Source organism: Bos javanicus, chromosome 28, assembly GCF_032452875.1.
Source record: "Bos javanicus breed banteng chromosome 28, ARS-OSU_banteng_1.0, whole genome shotgun sequence".
Lineage (NCBI taxonomy): Eukaryota > Metazoa > Chordata > Mammalia > Artiodactyla > Bovidae > Bos > Bos javanicus.
The window spans coordinates 11,843,309-11,863,320 of record NC_083895.1 but is presented as its reverse complement, the minus strand read 5'-3'; the positions used below and the strand labels follow the sequence as shown (position 1 = coordinate 11,863,320).

Here is a 20,012-nt window from a genome sequence, read left to right as displayed (position 1 = left end):
ATCAAACCTGGATCTCCCACACTGCAGGTAGATTCTTTACTGTCTGAATCACCATGGAAGCCCCCAAAGGAAAGCGAGGTTATCCTGAACAAGGGATACAAGATGATGATTTCCTCATATGGGGAGGCAGGGTATGGGTTAAAGAGAGAACCATTTTAATTAAGGTAGGTAATTATAAAGGTCTTAGCTTTTCTTACATCACTACAAACAAAGCTAGTGGAGGTGATGGAATTCCAGTTGAGCTATTTCAAATCCTGAAAGATGATGCTGTGAAAGTGCTACACTCAATATGCCAACAAATTTGGAAAACTCAGCAGTGGCCACAGGACTGGAAAAAGTCAGTTTTCATTCCAATCCCAAAGAAAGGCAGTGCCAAAGAATGCTCAAACTACTGCACAATTGCACTCATCTCACATGCTAGGAAAGTAATGCTCAAAACTCTCCAAGCCAGGCTTCAGCAATATGTGAACCGTGAACTTCCTGATGTTCAAGCTGGTTTTAGAAAAGGGAGAGGAACAAGAGATCAAATTGCCAACATCTGCTGGATCATGGAAAAAGCAAGAGAGTTCTAGAAAAATATCTCTTTCTGCTTTATTGACTATGCCAAAGCCTTTGGCTGTGTGGATCACAATAAACTGTGGAAAATTCTGAAAGAGATGGGAATACCAGACCACCTGACCTGCCTCATGAGAAACCTATATGCAGGTCAGGAAGCAACAGTTAGAAGTGGACATGGAACAACACACTGGTTCCAAATAGGAAAAGGAGTACGTCAAGGCTGTATATTGTCACCCTGCTTATTTAACTTCTATGCAGAGTACATCATGAGAAAAGCTGGGCTGGAAGAAGCACTAGCTGTAATCAAGATTGCCAAGAGAAGTATCAATAATCTCAGATGTGCAGATGACACCACCCTTATGGCAGAAAGTGAAGAGGAACTAAAAAGCCTCTTGATGAAAGTGAAAGAGGAGAGTGAAAAAGTTGGCTTAAAGCTCAACATTCAGAACACTAAGATCATGGCATCTGGTCCCATCACTTCATGGGAAACAGATGGGGAAACAGTGGAAACAAAGGCTGACTTTAGTTTTTGGAGCTCCAAAATCACTGCAGATGGTGACTGCAGCCATGAAATTAAAAGACGCTTACTCCTTGGAAGGAAAGTTATGACCAACCTAGACAGCATATTGAAAAGCAGAGACGTTATTTTTGCCAACAAAAGTCCGTCTAGTCAAGGCTCTGGTTTTTCCAGTGGTCATGTATGGATGTGATAATTGGACTGTGAAGAAAGCTGAGTGCCAAAGAATTGATGCTTTTGAACTGTGGTGTTGGAGAAGACTCTTGAGAGTCCCTTGGATTGCAAGGAGATCCAACCAGTCCATCCTAAAGGAGATCAGTCCTGGGTTTTCTTTGGAAGGAATGATGCTAAAGCTGAAACTCCAGTACATTGGCCACCTCATGCAAAGAGTTAACTCATTGGAAAAGACTCTGATGCTGGGAGGGATTCGGGGCAGGAGGAAAAGGGGATGACAGAGGATGAGATGGCTGGATGGCATCACCGACTTGATGGAAGTGAGTTTGAGTGATCTCCGGGAGTTAGTGCTGGACAGGGAGGCCTGGTGTGCTGTGATTCATGGGGTCGCGAAGAGTCGGACATGACTGAACAACTGAACTGAACTGAACTAGCTTTTCTTGTGAGTAGGGAGTTTATGGGTAGTTACTACAGTATTAGAAATTGCTATGTAACTACCAATAATGGAAATTTCCCTGGTATTCTAGTGCTTCCAATGCAGGGGGCGTGGGTTCAACCCCTATTCAGGGAACTAAGATCTCACATACTATGCAGTGCTGAGGGGTGGAGAGGAATTTAAAAAAAAAAAGGAGTCAATAATGGGAGTGTATCATTGATCCAGAGTTCTGATTAACCCAATTCTGGGCTTCAGTGATTAAAAAAGAAACAAAAACAATGAAAACTGAAATTTTAGAACAACCAATTAAGATGTGAATGCTGCCTTCATAAAGTCCTACAATACTGAAGAAAGACAGGATGACTTAAGTCTTTTGAATAGAGTTCAAGTGTCAAGATTCAAGTCAAAAATCATCATACGTGAATGTAAAATGACCACTAGTAAATTCTGAGAAACTATGAAGTCCAAGAGAAATTTTCAGACTCCTGGGATGCTGACTATCAAAGTGAAGAAAGGCAGCCTCCCGAAACTACTTACTAAATAGTTTGATGTGAATCACCAAAACTAGCAACTTAGGGAGACACTGGGAGAGCACACTTATCAAGTCTGTGGGTAACATAAATGTAAAGAGATATTTAACACTGCATGAAAGAACTGAACTTTAAAACTATTTTGGCCTTGGACAATGGTTCAACTCCAATTAGAGAACTGATGAGTTAACTAAAGCCTACATCAACTGTCAAAATAGAGATATGTATGATAAACCTCAAAAGAAATTCATAAATGACCTGGAATTGAGGTGAAAAGTCAAGCTCACAATGAGAGAAAAAATGCAACCTGGCTGTCAAAAAACTAGTGAGTTCTTACAATCTCTTGTAAATGTATAGAATCCCAGGGCAGAATAAGTCAGGATAAAGTCCCACTGTGCTCTACACAGGTAAACTCATAGCCGGCACAGTGTTCAGATAATTTCTAGGGGCACACATCTTGATAACTGATTGAGAGAAGAATGAAGAAGTGATGAAAGCTTGGCATTCCGGGGATACATTAAACAATCAATGGAAAGAGATTAGTTAATTTTGATGGGAAAATCTTGAAGAAAAGTGAGCGTCAATATTTGATCCTTTCTCATAAGAGATTAGATTTAAGTGTAGGATGGAACCAGGACAAGTGTGGGGTGGGGGCTGACTCTTCTCCCGTCACAAGGAAGAATTTGAAGATCAGGAATCTATTATTCTCAAAACAGGAGCTTTTCCCTTTTCAAACCACTTGCTCATTGCTTCTTCAGCTGAAAGGAAAACAGCCCACAGACTACTTTACAATCCCCTTACTTATCAGCTCCCTCTTGTCTCATTTCCTTATTTGTCTTACTCAGAATCCAAGATCCAATGCCTCAGCCAGTCTCATAATGACAGAAAAAACCCCTATGATCCTCTGTCCTTCAACAACAGTCTGGTAAAAACTGCCATCCTTGATGAATCTAACTTCTTGCCTTCTCTGACTCTGCATTTGGTTCTGGGAACTGCTAGGGAAAAGCCACCCAACCAGGAAAACTGGTACTGCCCAAATTTATACAAAGCAACATCAGTGAGGCTTTCCACACTGTCTGGGAGTTCCATTTTAGTTTCTAGTCAATACTCAGTACCAATTTCCATAGAAGGAAATATCTTTCCTCTTTCATCTTTTAATCGTGTTTTTTAAAAATGTATGTTATTGAAGGATAGTTGATTTACAACGTTGTGTTCGTTTCTGGTGTATAGCAAAGTGATTCAGTTACACATACACGCCTTCCCAGGTGGTGCTAGTGGTAAAGAACTTGCCTGCCAATGCAGGAGATGTAAGAGGCAAGGATCTGATCCCTGGGTGGGGAAGATCCCCTAGAGAAGGGCATGGCAGCCCACTCCAGTATTCTTGCCTGGAGCATCCTAGGCATGTGGACTGGCATGCTACAGTCCACAGAGTTGCAAAGAGCTGGACATGACTCAAGTGACTTAATACAACTATCCCAAACTCCCAATCCATCCTTCAACTTTCCTGTAAACCACAAGTCTGTTTACTATGTCTGTGAATCTGTTTCTGTTTTATAGATAAGTTTTCTGTGTCATATTTTAGATTCCATATGTAAGCAATATCATACAGTATTTGCCTTTCTCTTTCTGACTTACTTAGTATGATAATCTCTAATTCTATCCATGTTGCTACAAGTGACATTATTTCATTCTTTCTATGGCTGCTGCTGCTGCTGCTAAGTCACTTCAGTCGTGTCCAACTCTGTGCGACCCCATGGATTGTAGCCCACCAGGCTCCCCTGTCCCTGGGATTCTCTAGGCAAGAACACTGGAGTGGGTTGCCATTTCCTTCTCCAATGCATGAAAGTGGAAAGTGAAAGTGAAGTCGCTCAGTTGTGTCCGACTCTTTGCGACCCCATGGACTGCAGCCTACCAGGCTCCTCTGCCCATGGGATTTTCCAGGTAACAGTACTGGAGTGGGGTGCCATTGCCTTCTCCCTTCTATGGCTGAGTAGTATTCTATTGTATACATACACACACACACACACACATACACACACACACACATATATGGAATTCATCTTTTTTATCCATTAATCTGATGATGAACAGTGAGATAGTTTTCATCTTATACACTATGGCTTTCAAACCATTAACTGGACATGAAATCTATTGAGAGAGTCATGATCTCAGAGATCTTTTTATTTAAATAGAATAGAAAATAAACTATATACTTCTCATAATATAAATATAATTTCATGATGATTTTCTTTAAAGGTATCTGCTTTTATGTCTCCATAAATATACTGGTAACTGTATTACTGACTGTGAGTGGGAAGCCATGACTTTTCCCTTATGCTCTCTAACCTGTCCTGTCACCATGCTCCTACCTGTTCAAAGCCTTATTTCACAAATTATTCCCTCTCTATTCTTTTTGATCCTTCCCACCAGAATAGAAGCATGGTAACATCTATTTTTCTAAAACGTTAAAAAAAAAAAAAAGGCAAACAGGCAAAAATAATCCCCCTTCAACCTTATAATTCCATCTAGATGTTTATCACCTTGTATCTTTCTCCTCCTTCTCGGTCTTCTCAATAAAGAGACTTATGCCACATCTACTCACATGGAAATCTCTACTTCCCCACAATACATACTTGGACATCAATGTTCCCTCAAAATTCTCTGCATCATGGTCACATGATGTCCATGGAATAAATCCTGTGGAATCTTCAATCCTTATGTTCAGTCCCTCAGCAGAGTAAGACCTTGTTGACCACACATTTCAACAGTTCCTATGTATGCTCAAACTTAAGATTTTCTCCTATTTTTCTGGGGAGAAGTCCTTTTGTTCTAGCCATCTCTTAAGCATTCATGTCTTTAAAGGCTTGGTCCTATGCTGACTGTTCTTCTCATGCTTCCTTTTCTGCCTAAGCAAGATTATCTACTACTATGGCTTCAGTTTCCTTCTAATGCTGACCAACAACAAAGCTATATTTATAAGCCTTCCATGAGATACAGAATGTCAGAAATGACTATCTTACCACACACTGGACATTTCCACTTAGATGCCTCACAGGCATCTTTAACGAACATGTTGAAAATTTAATTTGCCATCCTGCCTCTTCACTCTAAGCCTGCATTGATTCTGGTGCTCCGCACCTTAGCATATTGTACTGCTGTCAACTCAGATGCCCAAGTCAGAAGTCTCAGAGAAACCTGACTCCTTTTTTATACTCATCGCCTCATTCATCTCCTTGTTCTAAGATTAAATGAAATAAGCACCCAGTAAATACTTAGCTACTACTATTTTTGCACGGTCAACTCATCATTCAATAGTCAAGGACTTCCTTAAAACTCAGTGCTATGCAACCTACTCCATATACTCCTAATTGCTCCTCTACCATTAAACTTGTCAGCATCTTTTGGGTAATCATTTGTTCAAAGTTTGCCCTTTCCATCAGATGATGAAATCTAAGAAGACAGGATGTGTGTATTTCTCTCTGATTCACCATATTATCTCCAGTATCTTAATGCCCAGTGAATATTTGTTGAATAAATGAATGTTTGGAAAATTAGTGAGATTCCCTTAAATAAAATGTTAAATGAAGAAACAATGATTATCTGTCCAAAAAGTTAGAACAGATATTCAAGCAACAAGTGAAAAGTTGAGATTAATGCACTTAACGTTTTCTAAAATTTAAGAATTGTTTATTTTAATTGAGAAATATGTAGATTTTTATATTTTACCATTAAAATCAAGAATTTATTTACCTTTGCCATAATATCTGCATAAGCCATATATAAAAAATCTTCCTCCAGTTTGCTATGAAAAATAAGAAAAAAACAACAGTTTTTAAGTAGGTTAGTTACACAAAAAATTACCATCACTATATAAAATAACCTTCTTTCAACAAGTGTGTCTTTTTTTTAATGAAACAAACACAAAACTTAGAGCAATCATTCAAAAATATTGTAGAATCAGAAAGCAAAGATATCAGACTTCCTCAAGAGTTGGCCCCATCTTACTTTACAGTCTAATATAATAAATATGTTTGTGTGTAAATAAACAATTTACTGATTTACACACAAATGTAGTAACATTAATATTTTCTTAAAAATACAAACATTGAAACGAGAAAATTTACGTGATGTCAGGTATCTTGACAGCAGAAGTGATATCTGACATTTGTTCGAAAGACTACCCAAATTATTATGACTACATAGTGAAAAAATATCATGGTCATAAAAGATTCTTAAAAATTAAGACAGGTTAAAATCTATTTATTATCTTCTTTTGAAAAAGCATGAAAATCACTAATTCACTGAAGAAAGACTTCCATCAAAAAATTCCTGTTTGCAAAATTATCTTAGCAGTTTTAAACTTACAGCCATCAGAAAAGTCCACTTATGAGAAATACCTCATTACCTGACAATGCCAGACAGGGAGCTGCTCTATGCTTAGGGATGAGATGATTTTGTTAGTTAGGAAATAATAAGAGAGAGAGAGAGAGAGAGAAATAGTGAGAGAAAGATGGATCACATTAGCTAAGAGGGAGAAATGTACATTATTATGACATGCACAGAGGTCAGATGAACTCGTCAAGACACATGTGAATAGGGATTGATAATTAAATTCTTTTCCTGCTTTGCCTAGGGCAAAGCTGGCTTTCTTTCCCAAGACAAGGAAGCTGATGAAGGTTTTGAAACCTCTGCAAGGTCTCATCTACAGAATGAATCTACGCCGTGCCCCTATCATGGGCAGGTGCTGGCACACTTTAATTATCAAGCTTATGAATGCATTTCTTATTTAATTCCATAGAGGTTTTACCCTCTGTGGTTTTCATGAATTCAAAAGAACAAGAACCAAGAAAAATGAAGAAGGCCTTTAAAACAGATCTCAAAGAAACTTCGCATTGAAGGGATGGCTTAGCCATCTCCTGAAGTTTCCTGACACTCACTGGACAATGGAGATAATCTATACAGGATATTTGGGGTCACCGGTGGTCTCCAACACTTTTGGTATTGAAATTTACTTTGGGCTCTTTTGTTTTAATTTCTAAAGGACATTTGTGATAAAGAAAAGATTATAAGAAGATTCGGAATCAACTCAACCAGCTAATTACAGTACTATTAAAAGAATTAGAGCTAGGTAAATATTCATCTTTGATAGGTAAATATTAAAGTCTGAAGTTGAACGAGTGTTGATTCATACATGTATACCAGACTAGTCCTGTGAAATGAAACTCGTTCAGTCATCTCCAACTCTTTGCAACCCCATGGACTGTAGTCCATGGAATTCTGCAGGCCAGAATACTGGAGTAGGTAGCCATTTCCTTCTCCAGGGGATCTTCCCAACTAACTTTGAACAATGTTCTCTCCTCTCAAGAAGACAATGAAATTGAAACATGAACATGTGACGAACAGAACATTCAGACATGGGTTTCTGTGTGTTCCTCCTATGTCTCCTGTGAACTCCCCAACCATACCATTTCTCCGTTAAAGCTGTTCGACTAAACAGAAGGATCAGCTGATGAAGAGGATCAACCCTCTTAGTTCCTTCATCTTCTTCTGGAGGTTCTGCTCCAGGTTTCTATAAAAAAGTCAAATTCATAAAATTTCACATTAAGGTGAAATGTTCACTCAAACCCAGGAGCATTGTGAAGGCTTGGAATAGCAAATAAAAAGAAAGTCTTTTTCTTCCTATTGTGGTGCATGTCTGTGTCTATGTTATATGCATTGAACCTGGACGTGTGTATTATATTATCGATGCAAAAGTATACAGTTTTAAAGAAGAAAGCTGGGACTTCTATGTCCCAATACAGGGGACACAGGTTTGATTCCCGGTTAGGGAACTAAGATCTCACATGCCACACAGCACAGCCAAATAAAATAAAAATAAAACAAGTTTTTAATTTAAAAAGTTGTTGAATAATGGGACAAAAAAAACATTGTGGGAAAGCATGATTTATATCATTTTAAAAAAATTGAATACTATTCTTATAAGCAGCATCATAACTAACTGAAAAGTGAACTGCTACATGGATTTCAGCAGCTCTAAGGAGATCTCAAATACAAAAAATTGCAAAAAAATGCTGTCACTCCATGTATAAAAATTTAGTGCACCTAGCAAGGCAAACTGTTCTATCAAATGAAACATTTTTGTTGCCTACATAGACAGAGATAGGTAAAGAATGCTGAATGAGTTAATGTTTGAACCACTTACATGTTATTCTCATTTTTATTTTTAAAACTTAAAAAAAGTAATTTCATTTATTGAACAATTACCATAAGGAAAATTATTAAGCATTTTTTACTGACTCAAGAATGAACTAATCCTGTTTGTTGAATGGCTAATGAATTTTGTATCTCTATTAGACTTACGCATTCAAACTGATATTTTTTATATGTAAGTGATGTTCTTTCTTGGATTTAAGGCTTAATGTTGCAGCTAGTATGGTAAATCTGCAAGGTTAAAATATTCTAATATTCTAAAGGTTTGATTCTAAAGAAAAATGAAATTCACTTAAAGTATATAGGATCATTGTACAGCAAAAACTAACACAATAGTGTAAATCAACTATACCCCAATAAAAATAACTAAATAAAATATATGGGAATAATCAGGGTTAAGGTTTTATGAATTAGATTAGTTTGTCCATCACATTCCCTGATTATTTGTGTGTTTTTTCAAAAAAAACTTTAGACCAAAGTTTTAATTTTGGAATTATGGAGCCTCTCAGTCTACAAAACGCGGTGGAACTACATGCTTGTAAATTCCCTGAGAAGGTGGTTCTTGATCAAATTTTTAAATAGAGCCACAGCTTATAAAAAATTGAGACAATGGCTCCCTTGAGTGAAGCATTCTCAGTAGCACAAGCGTCCTTATCAGCATGGTTGGATGAAAAATTCCACTTCTCCGTTTATTCTATATCTACTGTGACTTTCTGCTCTTCCTGCATCTAATCTATCATTCTCTGCCCTGCATATGTTTAACAACCAGCCACTTTTCATTGGCTTTTGTTAAACTTCACCTTATTTTTGGTGAATCATTTTTTATGGTTCAGCTTTTATAGTTCTATCCTGGTTCTGAGGTTGTTTGAAGTTCCTTTGAGGAATAATTTAAAAGAACAATAGAGTCAAAATTTACTTAAATTCTGAACTACTGGCTGTTGATGAGATCTCTTTGAAATAAGAAGAGTGAATTTTCCCTAAACATTGCATGCAGTAACAATCCAGAATAAAGTTTCCTAAGCCCCACAGGCTGCAATATTGTTTCCTTTTCAATGTTATAAGATAAATGGCTCACACCAATGTTATTCCACCAAGCCCAGACCTTCTTTCATCTTCTAACCCAGCAAAAACATACCGCTAAGTCTTCTATCAATTTATCTTCAAAGTAATGTTCTTCTGTCTCAATCCAAGACTTTTCATATCCCTGAAGAAAGAGATTGACAGCCCGATGCCTAAAAGGTAAGCACAATTTCAAGAGCTTTTTAAAAAATAAATTGAAAAGGCACTCAGTAGCACTTAATCACTGGATTATCTGTGCGTAAAAGAATAAATAAAAATAAACTTTCCAATCTCGACTGGAGAAGCAAGACATTGCAGTAGATAGAGAAAGCTTTCTCAGATCATACTGACCTGGATTCAGTTATTTCTAAGTTTTGTAACATTTGTAAACTTTGTAACAAAGTTTTTAACATTTGTAAACAAAGTAAACTTTGTTAACTTTACTTCTCTCATTTATAAAACTAGGATAACTCCATCTATGCTTCAGTTTTGTGAGACTCAAGCTGAGATAAAGAACATAAAACATGTTGGATAGATGCTCATTACATGGTAGCTCTTATGACATAAAGTAGCTCTGGATAAACAGTTGTGAGCTTCAAGAGAGGAATTATTCAGTCTTCCTGTTAACATCAGATACAGCCTCTGAGGATTACAAAAGTAAACGTATTAAGGGAACTTTATGGGAGTATATATCCAAAGATTAAATCCTAGAATACTGATGAAAATAGTTGCCTATGAAATAAAGAAGACCAATAAAGACTAAACTCATCTTGAAACTGATGCGATATATGGCTAAGGTTCCACTCTAAGAAAGTCACATCAATAAGGGAACATAAGAGCTAAATGTTAAAATGAGATGGTGCCATTGTAGAGTGGAATGCTACAACATTAACAGTATCAAAGGTAGACTAAGGAATCGTGAGACATAAACTTAGGTTTATGAAGGGCCTTGAAATCCAGAGAGAAGAACTGACCAGGCACCTGGAATGGCCAGAACTCACCGTCAATTCTTATACAAGAGAGAAGCTCAACTCTACTGGTACATCAGAATCCCCTGGGGAGTTTTTACACAGTACACATGCTAAGCCCTCAGATAGTCTGATTCAACAGGTTGAGGCTTGGATACTCCTCAAGTGAATCTGAGTGTATTTCCTTAAAGCACCAGGTCTGAGAACCACTGGAATAAGGAATACAATTTTGAATATGTTATATCAGAGAAAGTGGAATAGCAGACTCTGTTGTATTGTAGAAACTAACTTGTAATCTGCTAGTTGATGGAACTGGATGTTGAGTCAATAAAGTGAGTTGAAGAGGTACCATGAAGGGTAATGTATTTGCATTATTCCCATAAGTTAGTTCCCTATCAATTCTTTTCCCCAAAGATGAAATAATCACAAAAGTAACAAACAACAATTAACGTTGTGTTATGTTCAGTTCTAAGCATTCTGTCTACCTCGACCCATTAAATAACCTAAACAACTCTATGAGGCAAACATTATGGTACAGTTGAGAAAACTACAAAAAAGTCAGGAAAGAACCTTGACCAAAATCATGCACTCATAAGCTGTGAGGTCAGGATTCAAATCAAGGCAGTCTGACCCCAAAGACTGGTTGAAAGTCACTTAGGTGTGTCCAATTCTTTGTGACCCCATGGACTAGACAGTCCATGGAATTCTCCAGGCCAGAATACTGGAGTGGGTAGCCTTTCTCTTCTCCAGGGGATCTTCTCAATCCAGGGATGGAACCCTGGTCTCCTGCATTGCAGGTGGATTCTTTACCAGCTGAGCCAAAGGGAAGCCCAGGAATACTGGAGTGGATAGCCTATCCCTTCTCCAGAGGCACTTCCCAACCCAGGAATTGAACCAGGGTGTCCTGCACTGTAGGCAGCTTCTTTACCAACTGAGCTATTAGGGAAGCTGATTTCTCTATCCTGCCTCAAATATGTGAGCTGATCCTCCTAATTATTTAAAAGTAACAGATAAACTTATAGTTACCAAAGGGGAAAGGGTGGGGAGGGATAAGTTAGGAGTCTGAAATTAACATATATATGCTATTATATAGAAAACAGATAACCAGCAAGGACCTACTGTATAGCACAGTATCTATCTACTCAATATTCTCATAACCTATACAGGAAAAAAAATCTGTAAAAGAAAAGATAAATGTATAAATCCTTTTACTGTACATCTAAAGCACAAATATACTTTAATAAAAAAATAAAATCTATTCAATAATGACATTACAGGCCAATGAGAATAACCAACAGGAAAAAAGGAAGTTAAGCATTACACGGAAGAGGAAATAAATCTCCTTCATCCTTCTCTTGGACTACTATATCCATGTCAAGGTATATGCTAGCCTCCTATCACTTCTTAGAGGAAGAGTAATTTTAATCTATTAGCAACATTAAAGAAATTCTGACCTCGGCAGATTATATAAAGGAGCCATCCGGAAGCAAGCAACCACAGCTCGTTTCCTCTGCTTAGAGAGCAGTTTGTGCCACACGGCCTTTTTTGATCTCTGAGGATGCTCAACCTGAGGTAGAAAGACAGAGACATACATATTTAACCCCCCAAACATCTTCAGGAACGTAGTACTAAACAGCTGTACCTTTTAGCTAAAAACTTTTAGATTTTCAATTTTCCGAAAGTATCTTACAATTATTATGAAAATATCTTCAAAGTCACCCAATGCTACATTTGAAATAGTTTCAGATGTTATGTATTTTCCTTAGAAAAAACATCATATTTTCCCAACAATGTGTACTTTAGAAGCTATATCATTTTTAAAAACCAAAGAAATATGAAACCATCCTATATGAAATAATTTTGCATCCTTTTTAAAATTCAGTTATGGTACCAAAACATAAGTAAAGAAAAATTAACCTACCCTGGCTTATGCATTTTCACTAATTTTATCCTAAGAGCTACAACAGTAAATATAAATAGAGGCAGTTAAAGAAAATTCTAACGAAGTCTACTGTTTCTTAATATATTTAATAAGATGGAGAGAAGATGACAAGTCTTTGTGAACACATTAGTAGAAGTAAGTAAAAGAATTTAATTTTGAAAAAATGTTAAACTATATAATTATTTTGTTAGATAGGGACAAATGAGAATTTACAAGTTGCAGTAAATGATGCAAGCAAGCTATGTGTTTAGCTAATAGCATTCGGAATTTCAAGGAAGAGATTAATCATAAGTATTAGAGAGAAAAAAATCCCAACATGGAATTCTACATTCATTAGTAATTTCTAGGCAATTGAACACTGTACTTCCCAGATTGTAATATCTCCGGCGCATACATGTAGATTTCTGGAAGAAATAAAAATGTTATGTTAGCTAAAAAAAAGTAAAACTAAAGGTATTATCCTCTGCAGTAAAGAGTCAAAATATGAATGTAATACTAATGCCTGAAGAAAACATTTAGAATGTTTGGATAACAGTGGTTTGGAAATTTTAACAAAGCAATTTGTGTAATTTGAAAGCACTTATTTCTGTGATCCTCTTTCCTCTATAAGATCAAGAAACACTTTCTGATAACTATCCAGTTAGTTCAGTTTTCTTCTCGGTTATGTTAAGCAAAACAAAGCACTGTTAAGACAGTGTAGGTGAAAATAGAATCAAGGATAATGCTATTCCCAGAGAATAAGGCATTGTGAGCAGCATGGGTAACACTCAACAAACATAATAAAGTACCTAAGCCCTGATGAACATGTTGGAAAAGGTCTCCGCTGTCATGAAGGCTGCCATTTGGCAGAGCATTTTAATACCCAAAGGAAAGACCTTAAATAGTGAATTTTCCTATAAATGAAGTAAATAGATGTTGGTAAGATCTGTGATCCAAAAGCGAACATCAAGATGTGTCTTGCAACTGTTTGAATGTCTGGCTGTGCTGATTCGTTAGCTTGTCTGGTGTTTGAGCATTAGACAATCCCAAGGAGACAGCTCACTCTTCTGAGAAAGATGACCAGATGTACAGTACAAAAAGTCACTTGCATGGGTCACTGGCATTTGAGATAAATTAAGTCTTTTCTGTGCATCCACTACTTTTGCAAGTGAAAATATTGGTTAGCAAGTGAAAATATTCTTAGCAAACTATTCTATGACTCACGAATTAACATAAGAATAGAGAGATGAAAGGAATGAATTCTGCACACACATATTTCCCACTCATTTCTGTTTTTTGATAATTCATGAGTTCTTTTATTCATATTCTTAACATTTTTGAAGAATACTTGGCCATTTAAATCTGACCTGCTTACCTTTTCCTAGATATTCACACATCTTAAAGATTTACACAGGGATCACCCTCATCACAGCTAGAGAAAGTCTGCGTTTCTTTTATTCTCTCTTCAGTACATTCTGTATCCTAGCACATCTAAATCATTACATAGTTAACTATGTGTCTGTATCCTCTCCTAGAGCACCAGCCACTTGAGTTGAGCAACAGAATTCAAGCCCCAGGACCTGCAGAGTACAATGCTCTCACACGGTAGTGCACACAATAAATATTCACGGGATAAATAGCTGCTCAGTAAAATGAATCTCATTACTGTGCAAATGATATCATTCATTATGTCACATGTATTTATGAATATATAACATATGACTATAATAAAACATAGTTAGAGTTCAATAAACTTCATTTAATGTATCTAAAAGCCATTCAAGGAAACTTAGATATGTGCAAGAAAACCAGGAAGAATTAAAAACTCATGAGAGAGTAATGCCATTTAACTGGTGATGCTAGTGGTCAAGAACCCGCCTGCCAATGCAGGAGAGATAAGAGACGCAGGTTTGATCCCTGGCTCAGGAAGATCCCCTGGAGAAGGGAATGGCTACCCACTCCAGTATTCTTGCCTGGAGAATCCCAAGGACAGAGAAGCCTGGCAGGCTACAGTCCATAGGGTCACAAAGAGTCAGACACAACTGAAGCGACTTAGCATGCACAAGCATATGTAGCACAATCTCCTTTAATATGTGTATCATTTCAGGTACACAATTCTATGACTTTCTTTTAACTTTTCTATTTTTAAAAATTTTTGGTCAAGCTGCGTGGCATGTGCGATCCTGGTTCCCCAACCAGGAACAGAACCTGTGCCCCCTCAAATGGAAGCACAGTGTCTCAACCACTGGACCACCAGGGAATCCTCTATGACCCTAATATATCACTTAACATATCATTACCTCAAGTCTTGTCATCTGCTGATATATGATTATTTATATTTATTTAATATTTCATGACAACATTTAGGGAAACATTAAGTTTCCCTAACATTAACTAAATAATATTATATTATATTATATTATATTATTAATATTACAGTGTTACACAGTGTGAATACATATTGATAGTTATATGGCATAAGAGTATCCTAGCTTAATTTCATCGGGTATAGTGATAAATTGCATGGCTTTTGAGAAGTTATTTGCATTTCAGTAAACAAGAAGGAAATTAACAGATACTGCATTAGATGATATCTTTAGTTATTTAACTGGCTAGGGCAGAGATAGGAGATCATGAGATAAAATAGGAATCAAAGAAATATATTTATTATCGCTATTCTAGTGTGTTCTACAAAACATTCAGATAACAATATCCTGAGATGACACAGGGCATTTTATTATTTTATGTGCTTAAAATAATATTTTAAACACATATTTTATGTGTTTAATGTAAAATAACTGCCCCTCCATGTCAGGCGGGTATTGTCATGGAGACGCAGTGACAGCACACTTCTGAGTTTGCACTAAGCACCTTCAGTCTGGTGTTAGTGGTTGAATGGGTCTCATGAGAAACAGAGAAAGTCTCTGTGTTGCGTAAGCTAGAAGATTCCTTATACAAAAACACAATCCACCAATTGATAACATTTCAGATATTATTGGTTTAAGAATTCTTGAGCGAAGGTAATAAATAAGAAAATAAGACACACAGTAAGCTTTTAGTTTAAAATAGAAAATAACTGAAAAATGATATAAAACATTATTCTCACATGGTTTTAATATCAATGCATTGCTGCTGCTGCTGCTAAGTCGCTTCAGTCATGTCCGATTCTGTGTGACCCCATAGACGGCAGCCCACCAGGCTCCCCCATCCCTGGGATTCTCCAGGCAAGAACACTGGAGTGGGTTGCCATTTCCTTCTCCAATGCATGAAAGTGAAAAGTGAAAGTGAAGTCGCTCAGTCGTGTCCGACTCTTAGCAACCCCATGGTCTGCAGCCTACCAGGCTCCTCCATTCATCGGATTTTCTTTTTTGCTCTTCTCTAAATGTAATGTATTGCTGATCCTGAGAAAAATCAGCTCAAAAATATTAAAATGAAGGGTTAAACAAGTGACCTTAAATTCAAATATGAGACCAGGGAAAGACAGTATCTCATACATGTTGCTATGAGCAGTAATGAAAAATAAAGGTATAAAACATTTGAAGTCAGGAGTAACTCCTGAAATTTTTGTTAGAATGGTTTAAAATTAAGTATATAATCCTAATTATCTGTTTAATTTTAGAAACATTTTGGAAAAGACAATAAAACAGAGGCCTTGATCTCCTTCAATACATTATCTATCAATGGTTACAAAAATTATAAGCTTGGAAATAATGTTGATTAGATACTAAGCACTCCCAAGTCACAGATTATTTTTAATGAACATGCTGAACACGTATGCTTTTTGGCTCACAAGTTAGCACACGTCCTTTAAAAAAACATTCTTACAAGGTTAATCCAAATGTGACTGAATCAACACAAAAGCTAACCTGTTCAAGATGAAAAAGTACATTTGCTATATCCAAGACCCTTTCCACTGTCTTCTCAGGATCTGAAGTGTCTTCTGTCCTATTGGGTAAGTCTTTGTAAAGAGCCATTTGCCATCTAATAGCAGGATCCTCCAACTGCAGAAAAAAGAAAACCATTCAAAAAATACAGAGGAAAGAGAAGAACACCCATTTCTGAAGAGTCAATCTACAGCTACATATAGAGCACAGGCACAGGGTGAAAACATGATGCAGAGATCAAGACAGAAGTGCCTTGTACTCATGAAACTTGTCATCTGGTAAGACAGACAGACATCAAATAAATGTTTACAATGGTACAGGGCTGCTAGGAAGAAATATAAGGTACCTTGGGGACTTAACCCAATCTGTTGTGGTTGGGAAGATTTCTCTAAACAAGTGAAGTTTCAACTAGGATTTAACGATGAACTGAAGATCATCAGGGAAAGAAAACAGGCAAAAGCTAGTTTTATTTTTTTCTTTTCCTTTCACTCAAATCAGTGAAAGATTTATTTTAGAGGCAATGATATAGGATCAAAAGGACTCAACAACAGAGCCTAGACTCACTGAAACTAAGATACCAATGAATATAAATCAATGAAGGCATATCGAATCATATTTTGATAATCTATGGACTCTACTTTTTAATACTGTCAAATTTCTTGAGTTAAAGATATAATGGAATTCTGAAGGTTTTTAAGAAAGATTATTTTAAACCATAGAAATGGACAAATACAAGCATCTTTCCAGGGATAGATCACTTCAAAGAAATAATTTAGAATAACTATGTCATTAAAAACAGGCAAAGCAATACTTTTATGTTTCTCCTCCCATTAAATATTTCCTTTCAACATGGGAAATGGAGAATAATGAAGAAGAATTAGATCAACAACATCCAAAGCTTTACAACTCCTAGCCAGAGAAAGCAGAGTCTGAATGTTTCAAAAAAATAACTTTCACATAGTCGGAGACAGAATTTTGTACACTGAATAACTTGTCAACACCTATTTGTCCTTTGATAAAACAAAATGTGTTTTATTCATATACTTTTTTCATTTGAGGACTATTGGACGTACAGATTTTATTCTTTTAATATAAAATTACCCCCTCTTGTCCCCAGGATTACCAGTCCTACAATTTTAAGACAATGTGTTCAAGAAGGAGCTGAGAACAAAAGAACTCATTGTTTGTAAGTCCATATATATGGGGGCCCAACCCTTAGTATAAAAAGTATATAATGAAATGTTACAAAGAATAAGTATTCATTAAGTCTTTACTTTCAGGTTCCATTCATTGGGAGATGAAATACTGATTATACATGTTCATCCTTCTCAGCTCTTCTCTTTCTTCCTGATACCACAATATACAGCATACCTTGTCCAAAGTATTCCTATAAGTAACCGCTAGAATAGAATGGAAGGATTTCCTCCTGCTTATCCAAGACATAACTTTTTATTTGCTGTTTCCTGAGAGTGGCATACACACCTCAGAGGTACTGAATATTTCCTGTCTCTATTTGAGACCATGGTTGTCAAAGAATGGGCCCAAATTTCCTAAAAATCTTGAGATCCTTTCAGGGACACATGATCTCCTCAAACACCCATGTATAAACTTGAGGTTAAGCTGGAGGCTTTATAAATATTTTGAATAATCTTTTTGATTTTATCTGCAAAGACATCATGCTCATATGGGAATTAACCTCCTACTCTGTTAAAGTTAAAATTAAATGAATAATGGACTTCATAAACAAGTGCACATGAAATCTGTCCTAAATAATTTCTGTGCATTGCAAATATTGCAAAACCATGTCACACCTTTATCACATTATATTCTGAAGTGTTAAAAAAATGAATATGGTTTGGATCTTTGGAAATAAACACTTTAATACCCAGATAGGGATATATTATACTGTAATCAATTCTTTTTGACAACTGGACATTTTCATAATTTAAAAAATCCTCAGGAGGGACATCTGAATAGAAGCAAATAGTTGAGTCAAAATAATTAACTGCAAGACTTTTCATATTAAATAACTGGTCCAGTAAACAAATGAATAGTTTATCCACTACTATGAAAGCATTTCCAAATAATGGTAAATACTTTGACTACAAAAACTACTTACAGCAAACATTTTACCCACAGTTAAAAAATAGATGTTATAATGGTTTCCATTCATGTTTCTCTTCTAAATGTACACTGGCTTTCCTATTACAGTAATTCTTACTATCTCCTATGTGCTAATGACTCTTAAACTTATTTCATTTTTGAGAACTAGGTGTAAAATATCAAATTTTCATAGACAACTGTCTCCATGTCACAAAAGTCCTCAAATTCAGCTGTATGAAGGAAATTCCCAACCTTTATTTCAACTGGTGCCACCTTTTTTTTTTTTTTTAACAAAGTTTGACAGTCTTTGGTGATCTACTTTAGAAATACATCATTTGTTATCTTAAGAGTCATTAATTCATAAGGATTTGCAAGCAGAATAATGAATAAGATGATATATTTTCACTACCTTACTTGTTAAAGTAACATTATTTGTAGTATTTCTTCTAAAGAGAGATTAACTATATAGTTTATAGGTGCTAAGTATCCTTTTGAATAATATTGGGCTTACCTTGCCTTGTAAGTGAATATTACTGCGGATTATATCTCGAACTTCATCCTCAGTGTCTTTCTGTCAAGAAATAAATGTTACCTAAAAGAAGTCTTATAGTGCATCCATGGTCACAAGTCAATAGAAGTAATTCCAACTTCTTTTGAAACAGTCTATGTCTGAACAAACATCTCTATAGGATTTGATACATGCCATAAATCTGGGGGATTATTGCTCAGGTAATTCTTTGATATTGCTGGGACTTGAAACAAGACAACCGCCTAACTGAACTTCACTAGATTTAATGCAACTGAATTTCCAGGTCACAGGAAGTAGAGCAGAGGCATCTTCCTTTAGGTTCAAACATAAGGAGGTCTCCAGTATTCTCTAAAATCTCCATGAAGTCATTTTAGCCAATAACATCTACAAATATGCAGTAATCATGAGGAGCATACCCTGAGAAGCAAATATTAAACAACAGCCAACGGGCCTGCATCCTTGTAGCCCCCTTGGCCACAACCACCCCTCAATTTGCTCACAGTAGGGCCTCAAACTGTGGATATATAGAGAGGTTCCTCAGTGTGGGAGGGAGAATATACCTTTTATTTTACATGTATATAACATAGCATGCCTATTTTCAAAAAACTGCATTCTCTCTGTATAGCCATAGAGGAAAGTTGAAGGCCATCAAGAAATCTTGAGAACTTCAATCTTGATGCTCACAAAGGAGAAAAACTGATTTAAAAGTCAACATCTTATCCACCCACGATCAGCATAACACATTATGCATCTAACCTAACACATTATGCATTTATGAAAAAAATACCCATCATAAATCTGCAGATACCTCTCATCACAAATTTGATATAGGAGTTCATAGGAAATCCATTTTTTCCCTCATTACTAGCGACTTGTTGCCATCTTTCCATTTTGTGTGTGAATATACCCTTCAGGTGATTAACATAATTTAGAAATAAAAACAGCCTCCAAAAAAAAATATTAGGCCATCTCTGTGTCTGAGTCCTAGGGCCTGTATAGAAAAACTGGTTAATAAAGCCTTCAATGAAAAGAAACATGGACACAGAACAGTGAGACAAAGGAATCCAAACACTTGAGGAGCTGGAGGTCAAATGATCTTTCCCAATGGGAGGAACAGGAGCCT

The 20,012-nt window shown here is 36.3% G+C and overlaps 1 protein-coding gene across 7 annotated transcripts in view; it reads right to left on the bottom strand.

Annotated features, from left to right (window-relative positions):
* The window catches only part of RYR2 (ryanodine receptor 2), an 830,734-nt gene that overhangs the window by 114,525 nt on the left and 696,197 nt on the right, over window positions 1-20,012 (bottom strand). For 5 of the 7 annotated variants that reach the window (XM_061404941.1, XM_061404935.1, XM_061404936.1 and 2 more), the window contains 7 exons: window positions 18,872-18,931; window positions 16,240-16,374; window positions 12,764-12,798; window positions 11,907-12,020; window positions 9,561-9,657; window positions 7,681-7,784; window positions 5,966-6,017 (listed from right to left, as the gene is read on the bottom strand). In XM_061404941.1, coding sequence (XP_061260925.1) covers window positions 5,966-6,017; window positions 7,681-7,784; window positions 9,561-9,657; window positions 11,907-12,020; window positions 12,764-12,798; window positions 16,240-16,374; window positions 18,872-18,931 — 597 coding nt within the window. The remainder of the gene's footprint in view (window positions 1-5,965; window positions 6,018-7,680; window positions 7,785-9,560; window positions 9,658-11,906; window positions 12,021-12,763; window positions 12,799-16,239; window positions 16,375-18,871; window positions 18,932-20,012) is intronic. The other 2 variants (XM_061404937.1, XM_061404938.1) reach the window with 1 other exon arrangement.